The sequence below is a fragment of the Pseudorca crassidens genome, chromosome 12, assembly GCF_039906515.1.
Source record: "Pseudorca crassidens isolate mPseCra1 chromosome 12, mPseCra1.hap1, whole genome shotgun sequence".
Lineage (NCBI taxonomy): Eukaryota > Metazoa > Chordata > Mammalia > Artiodactyla > Delphinidae > Pseudorca > Pseudorca crassidens.
In genome coordinates, this window is record NC_090307.1 from 43,595,900 (window position 1) to 43,617,005 (window position 21,106).

Sequence of the window (21,106 nt, forward strand, 5' to 3'; positions counted from 1 at the left end):
CCCAACACATGTTTTAAAGAGAGCCCTGAATTTTTCCTGTAAGAGACAGAGGGAGGTCCTGGCGGTGTTCACTGAGGGAGGAATATGTCCAAATAAGCAACTTAGAAACTGGTTGGGAGGCTACTGAGTAGCATAGATGAGAGATGGAGATTACAGTCAGGCCAGCATCTTGAGAATGTTGGAGAAGATTCAAAGACACAAGTAACAGTTCATAACCAGATAGACCTGGGGAGAAGGAAGAGGAACAAAGACATCATCAAGGTTTCAAAGTGAGGAGCTGTGAGAAAAGGGGGTGACCTTAGTAGACAGAAGGCAGAAGAAATAGTAGACATTAAAAGGGAAGAGAGTGCTTCCCTGGTGGCGCAGTGGTTGAGAGTCCGCCTGCCGATGCAGGGGACACGGGTTCGTGCCCCGGTCTGGGAAGATCCCACGTGCCGCGGAGCGGCTGGGCCCGTGAGTCATGGCCGCTGAGCCTGCGCGTCCAGAGCCTGTGCTCCGCAACGGGAGAGGCCACAACAGTGAGAGGCCCGCGTACCGCAAAAAAAAAAAAAAAAAAGAAAGAAAAAGGGAAGAGAGTTTAATACTGGCATTTTGGTTTTAAGGTGCCTGATACTGGAAAGATCCAGCAGGTTTGTGGAATGGAGCAGCAAAGGATTGGGAAAGAGGACTTCCAGCCAGATTTGGACGTTCTCAGCATGTGGGCTATATAGCTGAAACTAGCTGAATGAGGCTCTTAGAGCATGGGAATAGTTGCAAAAGCAAATAGCAGGGAGGAGAATGGTGGAGACATCACCATTTACCATCAGGTGAAAGAACAGGAGCTCCTGAAGGAAGGTGAGAAAAGGCTGTCAGAAAGGTAGCCTGGGGACACAATTTAAAATATATTATGAATGTCGAAGGCAGATGGTTTCAAATTAGATGGGGTAGATAACAAGTGAGACATAGGAGAAGGAAGATGAAATGCCAAGGACTGAGAAGAGGAAAGTGAACTCTTTTTTTGTAATGAGAAAGCCATTCTTATTCTCTAGAAGGGACTGTTCCCATCGTGTATGGTGGGGTCACACCCAACCATAAACATGTGAGTGGCTAAGGGAGTAAAAATGTGGTAACACTGGGTATTTTTTAGTCTTTCATGAAGCTTGGTGACTAAAGGAATGATAAGATGAAGTGGTGGCTTCAGGGGAAGACTGCATTAAAAGAAGATTCTTCCAGGCTCTTGGACATTAGAGAATACACAATGCATCAAACACATAATTAAAATGATTATTCCAAAGAAAATCTTGCCATATCAAAAAATTTTATTATGTTCCAGATAACGTCATGCTTTCTTCAAAAATACTGGACTTTCTCTAGTTAAGCCCTCGCACAGAAACGAAGACCCAACACAGCAAAAATAAATAAGTTAATTAATTAATAAAAATACTGGACATCAAAAATGCGAAGTATAACAAAAGAATTAATGAAGTCATTTGAAATAGGATGTGAGTTTTTACTCAAGTATACTTCAGGGGGGAAAATGACTTGGGAAGCAGAGAAAGGTGCAAATCTCAGTACAGTCTGTTGACTTAAATATGTCAAATAATAATGGGAAATAGAAACTTACCTTCTGCCAGTCGCTGTTTCCAGCCTTGTGCTGCATATGCAAAGAATTCATTATTTAGAGCTGAAGTACTGAGGCGTAAAATTCCATCACTTCCCATCTAGGAAATAAGCCGACAAAACCAAGATTCCATCAAGAATAATTCAAAGCAAAAGTATGCAGGGAAGAAGCAAAAACTGAGGGTGTGAGTGTGTGTGTGTGAGAGAGAGAAAGAGCGCGAGAGAGAAACAGCAGGGTAAAAGGCAGGGAGGAAAGGAATCTAACAAAAGATGAATTTCCTAGTAGGAAAACTGCACTGCTTACAGTGACTATTATAATGACTAAATACATCAACTTAAAGGAAATCTGTATTAGACATTTCCATTATCAGTGGTGAGTATAACAAATGTATGTGATTTAATCAAAAAATTTATATCTTTGTCATCTTTATATGCCTTAAATGATACCAAATTAAAAATCTACATATGTGTACACCTTTAGATTATTTTTTTAATTAAATTCTCTAAAGTTTGTGGAAGCTAAAGAAATCTAGTCTGATCACTTGGGTTCTTCCACTGTCTGAGGTTCAGTTCAGACGACAAAGTTCTGAAACATTAAAACAAATACACCCACACTGTCATACATACCCTTCGCTCTATTCTTATCTCTTTGGGTGCACACAGAAAACAGGTATACAAAGTTTAAAATCTGTGCAACTGTATGCTACTAACCTTTTTCCTCAAATTTATTATTTTTCAAATTCATGCACGTATAGAAGAGATTTGGATAAGCATCATCGAACTGGATGCTTTTAACTTTCCAACTATTTACTACATCTGCCCTGTGAATGTATTCTGCTTGCTGACACGGGGGATAAAAATAATTAGTGTTGTCCTTGGCTGGCTTCTCATGTAGTTGAGGAGTGAAGACAGAACACATAAAAAGTTAAACAATGCCAAGCATGAGGTGAGTGGGAATTAAAAAGGGGAAAAAAAAAAAAAAAGCTAGGGGAGGGTATCTAGGTGGATGTGAGTCGTTAGGAAGAACTTGATGCCAGGGGTCAAATGGGTTAGGGTCTTGGGCAAGTAACAGGATTGGGGCAGAATGGTTTTATATAAAGTATACAGTACAGAGTGGGAGCTTTGTTGTAGAGGAGGAACATCACAGACAATCAGTAACTGGACCGTTCATGAAGGCGTGAAGATGTTCTAGCCTGCTATTGAGTCAGTTTGGCAAACTGTAGCTCCAGTTACATTTTCAAAGATTTCCTCTTACTCTCATAGACACCCCCGTGTGTCCTAAGCGCTAATAAGTCACTGCTATCTGAAAACACACTCAGACACGTCTTAGCCCCATGTTTTTGTTCGTTTGCAGTCTTCTCTACACCCCATTTTCACCCACTGAAATACTGTCCCTCTTTTAAATTTAACTCAAATCATGCCTTCATGAATATGTCAGCTAAACCATCATTCGGGAGCAAAGGAGAATACTGAGTCTAAAAGTAAATATTATACTAGCAACTCAAAGCCGGATAATGGTCAACAAGTCCAGAAAAGAGAGACACTGAACAGGTGCGAGACATCCTGGATGCTGCCATCATGGCAGCCACAGATTTGAGATCCTGAGTTTCCTCATTTAAGAAGATACTGATAACCATACTAAAATATTCAATACACTTGGAAAATTTCAGGCAAGACTTTGTTCATGCATGGATTCACTGTTTACTCACAATTATTTCATCTTCATTCAACAGATACTTATTAAGCCACTCACACGAACCTGTGTACCGGGCGCTTTTTGGGTGCAGGCAATACGGTGGCAGTAAAGAAAAAGGCTCTGCCCTTATACTCTGAACATATTCCCCATACAGCAGATGGTTCTGGTCCCTGTGCATCTCTCCCACCCACCTGAGCTCAGCATGGCTGTGACGTACAGTGACATCGCCACGCACGTATCCCACCTCAGGGTCTTACCACAGCCCCAAGATGTGAGTGGCTAAATGGCCTCGCCTTCCCACCTTTTAATTGGACACTTCTAGGACACTATCTCCTGGCACGCAGTATACGAACTGAGTCAAGGGATGCCATTTGGTGCTGTGTCCCCAAAAGTTAGGACTAGTAGGTGGAAGGCAAGTGCCCTGAAGAGAAAAAGGAATTGGTTTACTATGAGGTACAGTTATGGAAGGCACAATGGAAAAGGTTAGATTTTCTACATTTGAGAACACGCATGGTGCTTCATAATTTGGAGTCCCTGCACAATGCCTATTATATTGCAGGCACTCAATAAACGTTTATTGCCCTGTCTTTGCTTCGTGTAAGAGAAAGATTTACAATTTAACTCCGGTAGCTGACATATAGGATTTTAGTTTGGTGTGTTCTGCCAGGCCAGGGGAATGATTAGTTATTAATTGAAATTTCAGCATAATTTTAAAACACAAAGAAATACCAGATCCAGGTTAGCTCTGACAGAGTCTCAAGATTTCAGCACATGAAAATGCAAGGCAGTGTGAAATGAACACATTCAAGAATATGGAAGCTAGCCCGGGAGGAAAATGTTTTTCTTTTAAAAGCAAAAAATAATATTAACTGCCAGGCTTCCAGCCTGTCTGAGACAGCACAATTAAACACTAGGGCTAAATTAAATATGTGCCAATAAAACTTTTTAAATACACTATTAATTTTATGGCGTTTCAGAAATACTGTCCAAAAGACATGTCATTTTAATGAGCTGGAACAATACACGTTTCTGAAAGTTTTATTTATTTATTTATCGCAGAGCTATAAATTCTGGTTTTTCTGATTACCCACAATAGAAACATTCATTCTAAAAACTCCCCTAACTCTCTTATAGTGAAGTATCCAAATAAGCTATTGATAAGCTATGCTTCTTTTTTAATTAGAAGGAGAAAAACTCTGTGCCGTTGTGGAAGAAAATAAGTATGGTTAAAGGAAAACTTATTTGTGGAGAGATACTTTCACAGAGATTTAAGTCTCTGTTGGTGAGTATATCATTTGCCTTTGGGGTCAGTTATATTAACGTACATTTTATGGGATGGATATCAGTGGAATTCAAAGGATTAAAATGTTATTGCTACTTGAAAACCATCCAATGTTTGAAGTTTGAGGAATGTTAATTCTGTATGAGAATATATTTACATTTAATAATAACCCTTTGCACCTCTGAAAGATTCTTTATCCCTTTTTTTCTAATTTGGGGTTTCTTGCAAGTGATTCAGAATGCGTGGCACGTGGGTTGCTTAGAGGAAGCGTGAGAAATGTGCTGGAGAGTCAGAAAGTGGCTAAATCATAAGGGGACACCTAGATATACTTAGCAATTTGGACTTCATCCTACAGGTAATGGGGAGCGATTCAAAGCGAAGCCAAAACAAGACGAAAAGGTTCGTGCTGAGTGTGTGTGGGGAAGTGGACCGCTGATGTAGATGGTGTGTCCAGGACGAGCCTCTCTCATGCTCACTGTTGATCAGGATACCGGAGCTGAAACCTGAATGAGAGAAGAAGGAGCCCCGCAGCCATGGTTGGGAGAGCGTGCTTGGTGGAGGGACGTAAATGCAGAGGCCCTCAGGTGGGGCTTGCGAGGAGGCCCTAAGAGATGGAAAGATTTTAGAAGCAGGAGAAACAGGGGCTGAGGGGCCAGGATCATACTGGGCCTCGGAGCCCACTGTAAAGACTGGCATTTCCCCCAAGCGAGCTGGAAAGCCTCTGGGATTTTGGCCTGACAAATGAAAAGATCTGACATTTCAAAAGGATAGCTCTGACTGCTGCATTTTAAAAAAGACTTTAGAGCTGTCCAACAGCAATATAAACATTGGGCCACATCTGTGATTTTAATTATTCTAATAATCACATTAAAATAGCAAAAAGAAACATGAAATTAATTCTAATAACACATTTTATTTAATCCAACCTATATGAAATGTTATTGTTTCAATATATAATCAACACGAAATGTTATTAATGAGATATTTCTCATTCCCTTTGTATACTAATCTTTTCATATCCAGATATATTTTTATAACACATCTCAATTCAGATCACCCGTAGTTCTAAAGCTCAATAGTCACTGCTGGCTAGCAGCTACTGTATTGGAAAGCATAGTTTTAGAAGATAAAGACTCACCAGGGACTTGGGTATGTAGTTATTGAGATAATCCAAATAGTAGGTTGACAGCTGTAGAGGTGGTGAGAAATGGTTGGGTTCTGATTATATTCTGAAGGTTGAGCCAACAGGACTTGATGATGGATTGGATGTGTGGTATGAGAGAAAGCAAGCAGGCAAGGATGACACCAAAGACTTCTGGCCTTGGCAATTGAAATTACGAAATTGCTATTTATTACAACGGAAAACACTATGGGAGGACGAGGTTTAGTCCTGAAACAATTAAGGTTGAGATGCTGATTATAATTCCAAATTGATGTCTTAGATATATCATTCTGCACGTAGTGTAAAGAATGCCCTGGATAAAGACAGGACAAGAAACAGGGACTTCTGGCAAGAAGTACCAAGAGAAGGCCATGGAAAAAATGACGAGAAGTCTTAAGACTGTTCAGGCAGTGGGAGTAAAGATGCATGTCCTCCAGGCGGAATAAGGGAACCAGAAATGATGGGGCTGAGTGAGCGTGTGTGTGGGTGGTGAATGAGATAAAGGCATGAAAGATGATGGCCAAGAACAAGTCTTGGATAATTTGGTAGATGCTGGAAACAGCCATCAGGACAGGAAAAGGCACAGGAGGGGCAGTGTCTTGGACAAAGAAATGATGGATCTTTCTTTGGATATGCTAATATAAGGACATCATGAAGGCATCCAAGTAAAGATGATCTAATCAAGAGCTGGAACTCAGGGAAGAAGCTCAATGGTGAGGAAGGAATCAAACACAGAAAATTAGTCATTAGTAGCAAAGAAAGTGTAACTGCAAACATGGATATGGATGAGAACACCCAGGAAGGATTTACCAAAAGAGAAGACGGCTTAAAGCAGGGCCCTGAGGAACACCAACGTAGGAGGAATGGGCAGAAGAAGTAAATCCTGTTAGGAAGACTGAGAAAAGGCAGCCAGAGGCAGGAAGAAAGTCAAAGCAGACGGCATCGTAGCTGAAAGGAAAGAAAGAGTTTCAAGAAGATCTGTACTGTGTATGTGCTAATATCTATCAAGCCACGTGCAATTACTTAGGTCAACACCGTGTACAGTACACTATACTAGCTGTTGTGTCCAATAAAACAATCAATAGGGTCTTTAGAGTAAAGACAACCTAGTCAGTGAGAGGCCAGCCAGGAGTCTAATGCAAAAGCAAAAGAGTAATGAGCAGAGAGACTATAAGCTGTTATTACTGACCCTCTTATACCCTGATCAAGCATCCAGAGCCCTTGTATTCTATACCCCAGTAGGAATTAAAGTCAGGATATTCATTCTTTCTAAAGGGTAATTTTTCATTTTTTGCCTTACCATTAAGTATGATTCAGATGGCTCAGAAGATTCTATATAAATACGGCTCAAGTTTTATCCATAAGAGAAAATGTAATTCTTTAAGCATAAAGTTAGGCATAAAGAATGAAAGAGAGCTTCTGAGAAAGACAGTATCAGTAAGGGAGAGAGGATCAGCGGTATACCAAAGACAGTTTGGCCAATAATTTTTTATTGCTATTTCTAAAACTGCCTTAAGACACTATTTCCCAAACTGTGCTTTGAAAAACAGGAATTTTAAGGGGTAATTATAATTTTAATGGGTAATCTATCTAGAAGGAAATTGATTCTACCATCCAATAAATATAGCCTATATCTACTAAATATGGTTAAATGGTTTTCTTTACTATAAGTATTCTCAAGTATGCTAGAATTTACTTTAAACCCTTAAGAATATATGTATCATGCAGTATTTCGCAAACTTTTAAATCCTGTAATCCTCTTCCAGAACGATTATCAATATCTCATGGAACAAGTACAAGTGTTCTCCAGAATACAGTCTGGGAAATGATGCTTTAAAAGTTGTGAAAGTATTATTGTCAGAAGCAGTAAAATGAGATAAACCTAGCCCAATGAATTTGCACACACTAGGTACTAAATCCTTGTTAAGCAACATGAATGCAAATTTCTAAGATCTGGACATGGGATAATTTTCAGTATACCCCAAAAATCAAATATTAAAAATAAATAAATAAAATAGTGAAAACTAGTAAAGGATGATGCTATAAGCCTAAACCACCTCAATTTCAAAGCCCACTGCAGAAAACAATTATTCGACATTACTTTTAAAAATTATATCAAACTACAAATACATATAACAACTTTTCTTTAAATACACAGAGACTATCATTATAAAGTAGTAATCAAGACTATCTGGAATTATATGGAGGTTAAAGAAAAAAAAAAACCCGACACCATTTTCATCTGCCCTCCACCTCGTTTTTTTAGGTGTCCATGGAATTAAGCTGATGTGAACAAAAGAGAAATCTCAGAGAATATTACCTCCCAAAATCAACATTTAGATGGAAAAGTAGAAGGCTTTTGTCATCACTGTTATGATAGGCCATTAAAGTTGATTTTATAATAAAAGCCTCTCTTCTGAGTCGAATAGGTTCCTTTTCTTCATAATACTTGCTGCTCTGGGAGTCACTGCTGAGCACTGGGACAGAATCCACAAGGTATGAAGTTCAGCAGGGAAGAATTTGGGAGATGGAAGATCCACTGTACTTAGGATGACGGCAGGTTTAATTGTTAACTAGAATAAAGTCCTTGAGGCAGAGGAGTGGGCAACATTTAATTATTAAATGAGATGTTCAAGTATGTAAATTGCAAAGGGCTTTGAAAACGAAGATTATAAAATGACAAAATAACAGCTGGTCTTGTGGGAATAGATTATCACTTCATTAGAAAAGACATATAGGGCTTCCCTGGTGGCGCAGTGCTTGAGAGTCCGCCTGCCGATGCAGGGGACACGGGTTCGTGCCCCGGTCTGGGAGGATCCCACGTGCCGCGGAGAGGCTAGGCCCATGAGCCATGGCCGCTGAGCCTGCGTGTCTGGAGCCTGTGCTCCGCAACGGGAGAGGCCACAGCAGTGAGAGGCCCGTGTACCGCAAAAAAACCCCAAAAAAACCCCATATAAATACATATATGTGCATGTATCTATATATCTATATCTATACATTCATGTACATCTATATGTGTGTAATAAAGTTTTCTTCCTCCAGAAACACAATCTGTAAACAACCCAACCACTTAACTAAGATAACCATTGCCTTTGGAATGGAATCTCTCGCACCTCCCAAGAGAACTGTTCTGCCTTCCACCAGACACCTGCCCAAGCCTCCAGGTTGGCAGAGGAGGTCTTCAATTAGAGGTTGGGAAGGCCATCCCCTAGAGTAAGACCTGCTGGTAAGCAATTTCTCAGGACCCAATTAACAGGGGAAAGGAATTCCCTAGAAATAAGAGAAAAAGATATTCTCATAATTGGTGCTACGAATTTCAGCATATACAATCAGAAGAGCCTCACTTGAGGGACGTATATGGTATTAAAAACACATGAAAAAAGAATCCTGATATTGATTCTTAAAAGACTTTAATTATTGAGTTTCGATTACTTTACTTACATGGGATTTCCCTTAATCTTCTGGATTAAAAACAAAAATCATGTTCTAATGACATTGTTTTACACATTTACATTCTGCCACTTTTGCTAAGAATCACCCTGCTTTAAACTGCAAAGGGAGGAATCTCTATTCAATAATGTCTCTAATGTGTCAGCATCCTGCTCAGAAGAGATGTAGCCTGTGGTGAAATAGGTAAAAATAACGAAATAAAGACATCTAAAGACAGAAGTCAAGTCATGGACAGATCAAGCTTTAATCAACCTCTCAAAATTACAGAAGTATGTTTTGATGTTTATGGTTCATCTCTTTCATTAAACTTTGTGGACAACCCCTGGCCACACACTGGGACAATCTGATAGGGCTTGATGAGAAATGACTTATTTTCTTGGATCCAAATGAATATAAATAAAATTTAAACACGTTTTCGCAAATATGAGAATGTGTGTATCTTAAAAGACATTCTCTCATAATTGTATTTTCATCAATGTTCCCTCTGTGGGAGGAAAATGGAAAAGCAAACTTCCAATGCAACCACAGAATACTAGGGCTTTATTTATTGAAAGAAAGCTCATGTCCTTGTAGAGATAAAATAAGGTTCTGTTATGAGGTTGTGGGAATCAATGAATCACTGTTTCCACTTTAATACACTGAACAGCTGTGTTTAAGTGACTATCTATTAGTCACTCACGTCTTTAACAAACATTTCATAAGCAGCCAAGAACTACTTGCCAAGAACTGTGAAACGGACACACGGCTTCTGCTGCCGTAAGAGCTTAGTATCTAGGATGGGACCGAAAAAAGGTAATGTTCGCTACAATAGTATGGGTAAGTACCTAGAGAAGGAAAAGATGCCATAAGAACTCCCAGGCCTGGGTACCAGTATGCCTTTAATTCCCCATTTACAGTCTGTTAATATCTACACCTGAAGTTTACTCCTCTCCCCAGTTAAACAATGGCCCAATCTACTATTGTTCAGTGACAGTTGTATTTATAACTATAATAACTACTCTAATTAATTTAGTAGCTACGACCAGGGAGGTAGGTAAGTGGTGAAACAGGATTTGACCCCTTAAAATAATACCTTTTCTATTATACCATGGGGCTTCCTTTAATTAACATGCAGGCATTCATTCTTCTACTCAAAACCTTTATGTGGGCTTTCCTGGTGGCTCAGCGGTTGAGAGTCCGCCTGCCGATGCAGGGGACACGGGTTCGTGCCCCGGTCCGGGAAGATCCCACATGCCACGGAGCAGCTAGGCCCGTGAGCCATGGCCGCTAAGCCTGCGCGTCCGGAGCCTGTGCTCCGCAACGGGAGAGGCCACAGCAGTGAGAGGCCCGCGTACCGCAAAAAAAAAAAAAAAAAAAAAAAAAAAAATATATATATATATATATATATATATATGTAAAATGCTTTGACTAGTGGTTGTTCAGGGAAAGATAACAAGAAGTTTAGCTATAATAATTATTATTATTGGGTAGTAGGTGTGACAGACACACCTCAGAGTACCCCCAATGTGTCTGTGTTTGTGTGTGTGTAAGTGTGTTTATGTGTATGTATCTGTGTACAGGGGATTAAAAGAGAGAATACAAGACTCCAAGCAGCATTATCAAAGAAAATGGATTATAAAGAAAGAACAGACTGTAATCTCCGTGAGGACAGTGCTTTGCACTCCATGATAGAGTAGGTACTTAATAAATATCGTTGAATAAAATAATTTTGTTGCGGTTTAGCTGTCTCACTGTTCGATGCATCTACGTAACCTTATCCAGTCTTTTGATGATGGTACCCAAAAGATACTTTTGTTAGGGTGAATAAACAATTGATTTTATAAGGAATGTAGGAGCTTATAAGAGCAGGAGCTACTTTTAGTTATTGTTTTTGATGTAAAGTAGCAAAGAGGGAAAAAAGCAGACAACGGATTTTAGCCTTCACCTAGGGGGTTATCAACACCAGGGTTATGTTACTGTAATACAACGTCCCAAAGTGTGCACAATGTATATTTTCAAATTAAGCAGTTGTGCAGCAAAACAAAACACGGAAGGAATACTCTGGTAGGATTTAAACTTGACGTATATACAAAAACTTTAAATCCTACCAGAGCAGGACGTAGAGGTTGCACAAATAAATTAAAACAAAAACCAATAAAACAAACTCTGATATGTGCAAAGATGTCCGCGGCATTCTCCTTAAGTAAGTAACCCAGCATGTCACAGTGGAAAGAGGGCTGGATTTAAAGTTAGAAAATTGGGCTGCTGATCCCAGTTTTGCATTTTCATATCTGTCTGAAGATGCTCCAGGTGCTTAATAACAGCTTCCTAGTCTCTGTTTGTCTCATTATTCAAATGGAAAAAGCAAACCTACTTGCAACGCTGTTACATGAATTAGAAATAACAAATGTAAAGAACCCAACCACTACCTAGTGAGTGAAATTTTCAAAGATACTACTTACAAAGAGTGAAGCTTCAAAAGATCAATATATAATAATACTAGCCATCATTTACTGAGTGCTTAGTCTCTGATCTTTTATATCTGGGAATTCTTAAGTACGAACTTTATTAAGTTTACATCACTTGAACACAGACACCATGATATCCAAGAAGCAACATTTGGAAGGAATTATCTGCTTTTGAAACTAGGTATCACAGCTGGAGAGCCTGTGTACCAGGTAGGCATGCCTGCCTTAGTGCTGGCTGGTCACCTGAATGCTACTATTCCCTTCTGAGAAATCAGCCCCTTAGCCTTGAGCAATACCAGTCCTGCTACCCAGGCCAAAGCTCGTTGGCCCAGAGATCAGTGTCAAAGACAAAGCTGTCACAGAGAGACATTCTGTGAACTAGGATAACCAATTAATCACCTCCTCCCTGTTTCAGGGAAAGAGATAAGGTCTGAAATACCATAAGAGATGTCCTGAGGAGAACCAAGATATCCCAGATCACGTAAGAAAAGAAGAGAGAGGTCTAGCATTTAACTCCTTCCTCCTCCCCCGTAATTACTTCAAGTCCCCCAACTCTCAACTCATCAGATCTCCGTTTCTTGCAACCTGAGCAAAGCTGGACGAATACAGCTAAAAAAGTATTACACTGAGTAATCTATTAAACATTTTCCACTTTGAAGAGAGCATGCAGTTCATTGGAGAAAGAAATTACATTTGCAAAGAGGGCCAAAGACCATGAAAAAAGTTGGACTGCAATGCAAATTAATAACAAGCCAGCAGTTCAACTTATAGCACATTATAAGGGTAGAGTTTCATAAAGATAAGACTCTAAATCAGCTTGTAAATTTTTATAACAAAATGCCAAACATGCCACCTAAATCAAACTGACACCAAGCACCTAAATGAAAATCCTAAGACACACAGCTCTCTTTTTGTTAGTAACAGAGAATGCCTGCCCATCCCTGATATTTGAATTACTTCTGTCACAGAGATGACACACCTAACCTTCATTCCTTTACTTCCTTATTTCCCCAATACATTCTATGACAGGGATCCTTGAGATATTCCTAGGGAAATAATTTTATGTTCAATTAACGTTGTTGACACAAAGTTCAACAATTTTCTTCACTACAGAGCTTTGGAGCCTTTACTATGCCAATGAGAGTGGCCTTTCTCAAACTCCTGAAAGCTCAGAGCATTGCTCCCCACAGAATATTCTGTGGGAATGATACTGTGCACACTGTGTTCACTATAGGAACGGTTACCTGGTATCTAAAGTACAGCAAATCAGAGCATTAGAGAATCACAGAGTGAGACCCTATTACTCGACCCCTCAACAGAGGTGTCTTTAAAACTCCAATTCAGTGAACTCTCAAACTGTTGTCAAAGGCCAGAATAAAACATGGCCTTTCTGAACCATGTCCTGGTCACTCTTACAAAATTGCCATTGAAACATAATTCAAATGCTGTTGGGTTTTTCCTACATGTACACCTATTATTCTCTTTTTAAAAATGAGGTCTGTGTGACTTTTTGTGTTTGTACTTGACTCCAGAGCATGGCCACCATGAACTGCTTCAATGGAAGCAGGAACAAAATAAAATAAAGTGAAACACTGAGACCTCACTTGAGCTTCATGTCCACCGTCCTGAGTCACAGGCTGTTGAGGGGTGTGCTGAGAGGAGAGAGAGACGGACCGTCTGCCAAGCGGACGAACATCTTCACCTTCATTCGAGCTCACTGCACTTCAAACTGTGCACTCAACTTGTTTCCAGGTTAGGTACTTTACCAACTGTAAATTTTAACTAAACTTGTCACCGCCAAATGGACAAGGGGCTTCAAAGATCCCTTCCAAGAAATGAATTCAGCACTAACAAGCAAATTTAAGCAAAAAGAAATAGAGTAGAGCTACCATGGGTCCTCCTAGTGTAAATTCACCATGGGCCACACAGAAAGAAGGACCAGTATGAGGAGGCTGGGGGACACTTTGGAGAGAGGGGTGGTGGGGAGACGCACACACCATGGGTCTAGAAGATACCATCAACTCAGGAGATGAGTTGTGGTCTAAAGCTGAGAGAAGGGAACCTTGGACAGTATAAAAAAGGATGCTCGCTTCTCAAGGGAAATATGGGAGCAATAATTGGCCTGCTTTAGAGTTAGAACTAACCACATGTCCTTAGGCAAGTTACTGTAACCATATGAAACTCATTTACAAGGTCTGTAAAATGGAGTGATTAAAATAGAAGGCCTCGAATGTTTCTTCCAGGACCAAGGTTCTACGACATTGGTAGAGGGAAGGAAAAAAGAACGACTGCGATCCCCGAGATCAAGCCCAAAGGAGCGCCTGTTAAGTAAGGAAGAAAGGAGGTGCTGACAAGCTCAAGGAGTGGCGTGATTCCATGCACTTGTGGCCACTTAAGGCGATCTGAATCCTTGAAGGGGGCTGTCCTAAAGCCTGTGAATAGACACCACTGAGATGCAAGGACCACAGTGCATATGTGAGTATAGGGGTACCCCGGAAGAGCCACAGAGAGCGGGAGACAAGGATGATGTCTAGGAGAAAAAGTTGCTAGAAATAAGAGTTGCTAATTGAAGTGTGTCTGCTGGGGAGAGTGGGGTGGGGAGGTATTTTCACATTTATGGGAATATTCCCAGCCTTTAGAGGGCAGAGTGGAAAGATACAGAGGCCCAGCAATGGGCCCACATTCACACGATAGAGAAGTGCCCTGCACCCCACATGCCTTAGAAATGACTGAAAGGACATGCATGCAAGGAAAACGCCTGCTGTGCTGGTCCAAGGCTAGAATATAACACCATCTTTTTGCATGAGTTTTGATACCTACTGAGTTTTCTTTCTTGGAAAACTCAGTAGATATCAAATGCATCTAATGTGTATTTTGAGAGAAAACTGCAACTTGCTGTGTTCAGAACTTCTATGAAAGTTGTTCATGGAAAACTGCATCACTAAAGCTAACTCCAAACCTGTATCGACAGTCTGCTATACGTGTATCAGTCTCCAACTGCAGCCATGGCAATCAGTCACTCCACATATATGTGCATTATTCTCCTCCCCAGCAAGCCTTCCCAGATGCTTATGCCTGACCATTTACATACTGGAACACATAACATTTCATTAATAATAATTTCTGTTCATTTCTCTTGCATACTATAATTACAATACATAATTTATATTTTTATAAAATATGTGTGTAGGAAAGTTATTTTTTCTGTAATTTTTGTTTTAAGACAGTAAAAGAGCTTTACAGAATATGCATTGTAAAATAGGGTCACTATTTCTGAGGACTTTACATCAGTGGTTTTAAATGTTTTGGGTTCACAGTACCTTTTCTATATTTGATGAAAACTATGGATGAAACTACAGATGAAACCTCTTGTGTGGCAGGCTGCTAATCTCTCAGCATCCATTCTGTCCTTTATCTTTGCATAGTTACACACACTTCCTCTGAGTTGGAGCAGCATTAGAGAGGATATTTCCCAGACTCTCTTGTCGTTAGATGTGGCCAGGAGACTAAGTTCTCAACAAAGGAATGTGAGCAAACATGATGTGTGTATCTTGTGTGTTACTTCTGTAAGCTTGCCCTCCACAATCCTTGAGATGTGCTGGCTTCAACCACTGGGAAAGAATAACTCTAAAGGGTAGAACTGCCCAATCCCCACGGACCAACGCTACTTGTGCACCATTATGGGAGAGAAAAAACCGCTATTATGTTTGGGTTGCCCTTTTCTGGAACTCTCTGTTACAGCAACACAGTCTCTACCTTGACTAACACATCTTGGAAGTAAAGAGACAAAAGCACGCGTGTGCATGCATACACACGTGCAATATAATGCACACAATTTCAGGAATTTCATCAACTCCTAAAGCCTTCCTTGGTGCTCGGAACCAAAAATTTTGTAGTAGTTTTTGTAGCAGTTTTGGTAGAAAGTCTCCTAGGAAAACTAACTTAGAGAACATCAGGTGAGCATTTGCTGTGGAGCCGTCACAAGAAAACTCATTTTGTCACCTAGTATTGCAATCCACAGGTGAAACAGGAAAGCATTCTGAAATATGAAAGCATGGTAAATGATTGGCTCTTTCCTCAGTAACCTAAATTCTTCCATGTCTCTCCTCTCTATGTTCAGGACTGCAAGCCAGTACTCTTAATGAATGTCAGGCTTACTTGGGTGTGCCAATGTAAATAGCAGGAGCAACAATCAGACTTTAAAACTAAAATACAGCTCTTCTTTGAATGAGAGAAATCGCTAACATATCGTAATCCATATTCTCTTTCTGTCATTAATAAAGGGTGAATTACTAAAGCGAGCATCTTGCAATAAGTATGTAAAGTGGAAAACAAAGAGCCAAAATCATACTTTATGACAAACTACTATGAACAAATACACTTTAAAAAGGAATACGAGAATTTCAGCAAAATTACAGCAACTGTAGGATCAACAATAGTTCTCAATTTTTCCCAAAACAACACTATCTATTTTCCCTTTAATTCTCTGTCTCATCTTAGCAAGCAAATAATAATGCCTAAAGAATAATCTATTGTTCATAAATTAGAAATTGCAGGAATATGCAAAACTAATTAATTTCATATAGTATGAAAATGTAAGACAATAAGGATTGTAAATTTTATGACTGTATCACGGTTTTTCCAGCAACTGCAGGAATGGATAGAATTTTAATCTTTTTGACAGATATTCTGTATTGCTGAACAATATACAAGTGACTAGACCAATAATATGAAAATATGGGAGCCCAGAGAGGAATTTTTAGGGAAGCAGTACTGTGAAAATGCAGCACTGCCTCTGTGAGGGATACCCACAGACCTCCACCCCACCACAAATGCAGAGTGATCTAATCACACCATATGCTCTCACCCACGGGACACGTATGACCTACATGCAAACAATCAACTCAACCACCGAACTGTATTCAAATGATAAAAAGGAAGAGTGGCTTTTAAAATTCCAAGCTGTTTAAAAATCAGTTACCGGTGACACAGTTCATTATTGTAATAACTGAAAAATGTTTCCATCTAAATAAATAATAACCATATACTAACAAGTGAACAATCAGTCATTTGGGAGTTCGGATAGCCCGGGATATGGTTCTTACCTCATAAACAGGAATCAAGTGCAGTTATATAAATATTCTACACAATTAGGGCAGGGGAGCCAAACTCCCTGGAGTTTTGGAAGTTTTGGAAGAAAATCATGTGTATTTTGAAAGCCAGTTTGAGGCATATGGCACAAAATCAAATAAAAAATTAAGTGGGAAGAATATTCACCAGATTTACATATAAAAGCTAAAAGAAGGAGCAAATGTGAATGCCATCAACATTAGAAATTTTTTAAAAATCTGTTTCCCCAAAAGGAGTAAATAAATTATGAAAATACAATAAATTCAAACATCTGTTTACAAAATAATATGTTATTTAGTTAATTGAGAAATCAGGAAAAAAAAAGATATCTACATTGATTCTAAAATGACAAAATTGCTCTCTTGGGCTATAATACAGGAAACCAAATAGAAAATCTAAATGAAATCATAAATCTGGAAAGATGAAAAAGGGAAGAACATCTTTAAGCAACATTAGAGAAAAGAATACAATGATGTGTATAAGGCAGTGTTTTATATACAAATTTACGTTATCATAAATTTTTGTAGACATTTTATAAAATAAAGTCTTGGTAAATTTTTTTTTCCAGAAAAAATCAAACAAAACTTCCCAAATATTCAATAAAAAAATAGAATCAGAAGTATCATATGGTCAGGTAAACTGAAAATCTATATATTTCATTATATGGTTAAAGGCAATAGTTTAATGCATAAACCTCTCATGTTTGAATGAAAAAAAATGTTACATTTTTCACCAATAGATCCATATCTAAGCAGGGAACTGTAAATTAGATATTCTAATCAAGGACAAAAATTCAAGGAAAGTTTTATATTAGTTGGAATGAATACTATTTTAAACAGATTTTTTTAAATGGTAAATGGGGATCTGACTCTATACATTTATTATCTGCCTTTTTAAAAATGAAACTTTGTATTTTGAGATAATTGGAGATTCAGTTGTAAGAAATTACACAGAGATCCCCTGTACCCTTTACACAGTTTCCTAACTATAGAGACATATATGTCTTTAGTAAGAAGAATAGGGAGAGTCTACTTTTTGTGTCTTTGAATACAGTATGTTTTCAGAAGTTCATAGGCATCCCTCCCCGAGTGAATATGATCAAGTGAAACTCAAATTACAAAAAAAAAAGTTAATTATGAACAACTCTCTCTAGTCAAGACATTCCAACTGTGGACCCTTGTGGACCCAATTTTTTATTCTGACACTAATGCTAATTACAGTTTCCTAGCTAACCTTAATGAGTTACCAATGAAACAAGGTACAACAAGAAGGGGAAAAATAACACACTTTGTCTAGATCAAAAGCCATGGCTCAGCTTCTAAGACAGACCTACAAACTTCATGATATTGTAGCTGGGGGTTGTGGTGGGAGTGGAGTGACCAGGAAGTGGTGGTGAGAAGGAGAGCTAGGGAATTCTCCTTGCATGTGTGACAGAGCAGACTGGCTATTGCAGAGCCAAATTATGGAAAGAAAAATAACTGTTTGTTTTTTAATTTGTACAACCTCTCATTGAAGTGTAACATATATAGAAAACGAACAAATTACAAGTACATAGTTTGATTCATTTTCACAAACTGAACACTTTCATGTTATCAGCATCCACTTTAAGAAACAAAATAGTGCCACCTCCCAAGTACTAATCCCTAAGGATAATGTAACACGACAGATTAGCTGTGTCCGTTTTGACCTTGGAGATCGACTACACAGTACATATACTTTTGTACTGGGCAGTTATCCTCAATATGCTTGTGAGATTCACCCACACTTATGAGTAGAGGTAGTTCATCCCTTTTCATTGCAGTAAATACAAATACTGGAATACTACACAGACATTTATTTATACATTCTGCTGCTCATGGGTACCTCAGTAGTTTCCAGGTTTTGAATCTTTCTAGGTTTTGAAATAGTATGGCCATAAACGTTTTTGCTCATGCCTTTTGGTAAACATATATTTAATTCCATTGGGTACAGAGGAATTTAAATGCTGGATGAACTTTAATAAATATTGTCTGACCGTTTTTCAAAGTGGTGGAAAACTCCTACCAAAGCAAGAGTTCTATGTGTTTCACTTCCTCACCAATATTTGTTATTGTCTATATATGATTTAAAAAATTTTTTTAATGTTTATTTGCTTGTAATACTAGCCATCTTCCTGGGTGTGCAGTGTATTTCTTTGTGGTTTCATTTGTGTTTACTTCATGACTAATGAAGCTGAGAACCTTTTCATATGTTTATTGGCCATTTTTATAACATACTTTTTGAGTGCCATCTCAAGGTTTTTTTCCTAAATTTATAAAAATTATTAGCATTGGGCTTCCCTGGTGGCGCAGTAGTTGAGAGTCCACCTGTCGATGCAGGGGACGCGGGTTCGTGCCCCGGTCCGGGAAGATCCCACATGCCGCGGAGCGGCTGGGCCCGTGAACCGTGGCCGCTGGGCCTGCGCGTCCGGAGCCTGCGCTCCGCAACGGGAGAGGCCACAACAGTGAGAGGCCCGCGTACCACCAAAAAAAAAAAAAAAAAAAAAAAAAGCATTAACAAGTAAATTTAGCAAAATTGTTGGATCACAATGCATAGACTTCAATGTCATCGCTAAATGCCAGCATCGAATAGAAAATGAAATTTTAGAACGATACAATGGCATGAACACTACTTTGGAATAAATAAATCCAAATGAAAGATGTGAGACAGATCCTCTGTACCAGTTGTTCTCAACCTCTTAGCCTTAGGATATTTGTCCCCCTGGGGACATTTTGCAATACCTAGAGAATATTTTTCACTGTTAGGACTAGTGGTGTGGGATCCTACTGACATCTAGTGGGTAGAGACCTGGTGTGCTGGCAAACAGCCTCCAATGCACAGGGCAGCCCTCCCCCAAGCCCACCTCCCACCAGAAGACGACCCAATACAACATATCATTGGTGCCAAGGGTGACAAAACTTGGTGTACACTGAAAACTACAAAACATTTAAAAAATTAAAGAATATCTAAGTAAATAGGGAAGTGGGGTATACAACGTCTTATGGATTAGAAGACTTTACCTAGGTAGGGAGGTCAGAAAGCCATGAGGAAATTCTCTGGGGTGACGAGTATGTTCATGATCTGAACTGTAGTACTGGTTCCATGGATGAATATGCATGAATACGTATATCAGCTTGTACACCTTCAATGTGTGCAGTTTATTCTATGTCAACTATACTTCAATAGAACTGTTAAAATTTTCATAATTCTCAAAACACCATAATTTACAAAAACTGAATTTAAGAGAAGTTCTACATCTACAAAAAAATTGAATCTGTAATTAAACGTTTCCCACAAAGAGATTTCCATGCCTAGAAACTTTGTAAGTGAATTTTTCCAAGCATTTTGAGAAAAAAATCCATACAAACTTTCCCATCAAATAGGGTATTTACCAAATAATTTCAAGAGGACAGCATTACTCTTACTAGCAAAACCTGACAAAGACGTTACCAGAAAGGAGTTACTACAAGCCAAATTTTCCCTGGATCATAAATGTAAAAATCCTAAGCAAAATATAAGCAAATTGCATTTATATGTATGTATGTGTGGGTTTTGTTTATTCTAGGAATACAAAGTTTAATGTCTGAAAAAGCAATTTGCCATTTATCACATTAATATAATAAAGGGAAAATCATATTAATAGATGCAGAAAATACCATTTGTGATTAAAACTCAGAAAACTAGGAAAAGAACGAAACTTCCTTAATATGATGAAAACCTTCTTTTAAAAAAATCTGCATTAAGCTTCTTGCATAAAGGTGAAACCATACAATCTTTATCCCGGAGACTGAAAACAAGATACAGAAGGCAGCCAACACCACTTCTATTTGAAACTGCACTGAAGATATCAATATTATGCAGTGCAATAATGTAATAAAGAATTTTAAAAGAATAAGTAAAACTGTAAGTAGTACAGAAAATATAATTGCATATTCAGAGAATCCAAAAGAAACCATATACACTTTTTAGAATTAATAAGTGACTTAGTACATTGACTAGGAAAAATCAACATACAAATATTTACAGTGAAAACTCAGCAAATATGGAGGAACTAATCTACTGAAAGATGTATAAGACCTTTCCTAATGAAATTGTCAAATCATTGAGAGAAGTTAGAGAAGACCTAAATCAATGGAAGGACAAGCTATTATTCACTGATTAGAAGATTCAGTGTGCAAAGTTTTAATTCTTCCCTGAATTAGTCTATATATTAGATGCATTCTCTAATCAAAATCCATGTACTTTTATGAAAATTGATACTGTTATTCCAGAATCTCTATTAAAGTACAAAGGGCCTCTGATAGGTAAGGAAAAAAAAATAA

The 21,106-nt window shown here is 38.6% G+C and overlaps 1 protein-coding gene across 1 annotated transcript in view; it reads right to left on the bottom strand.

The window, feature by feature from the left end:
* The window catches only part of ASXL3 (ASXL transcriptional regulator 3), a 177,136-nt gene that overhangs the window by 26,057 nt on the left and 129,973 nt on the right, over positions 1–21,106 (bottom strand). Inside the window, exon 9 of the mRNA XM_067699380.1 lies at positions 1,604–1,700. Coding sequence (XP_067555481.1) covers positions 1,604–1,700 — 97 coding nt within the window. The remainder of the gene's footprint in view (positions 1–1,603; positions 1,701–21,106) is intronic.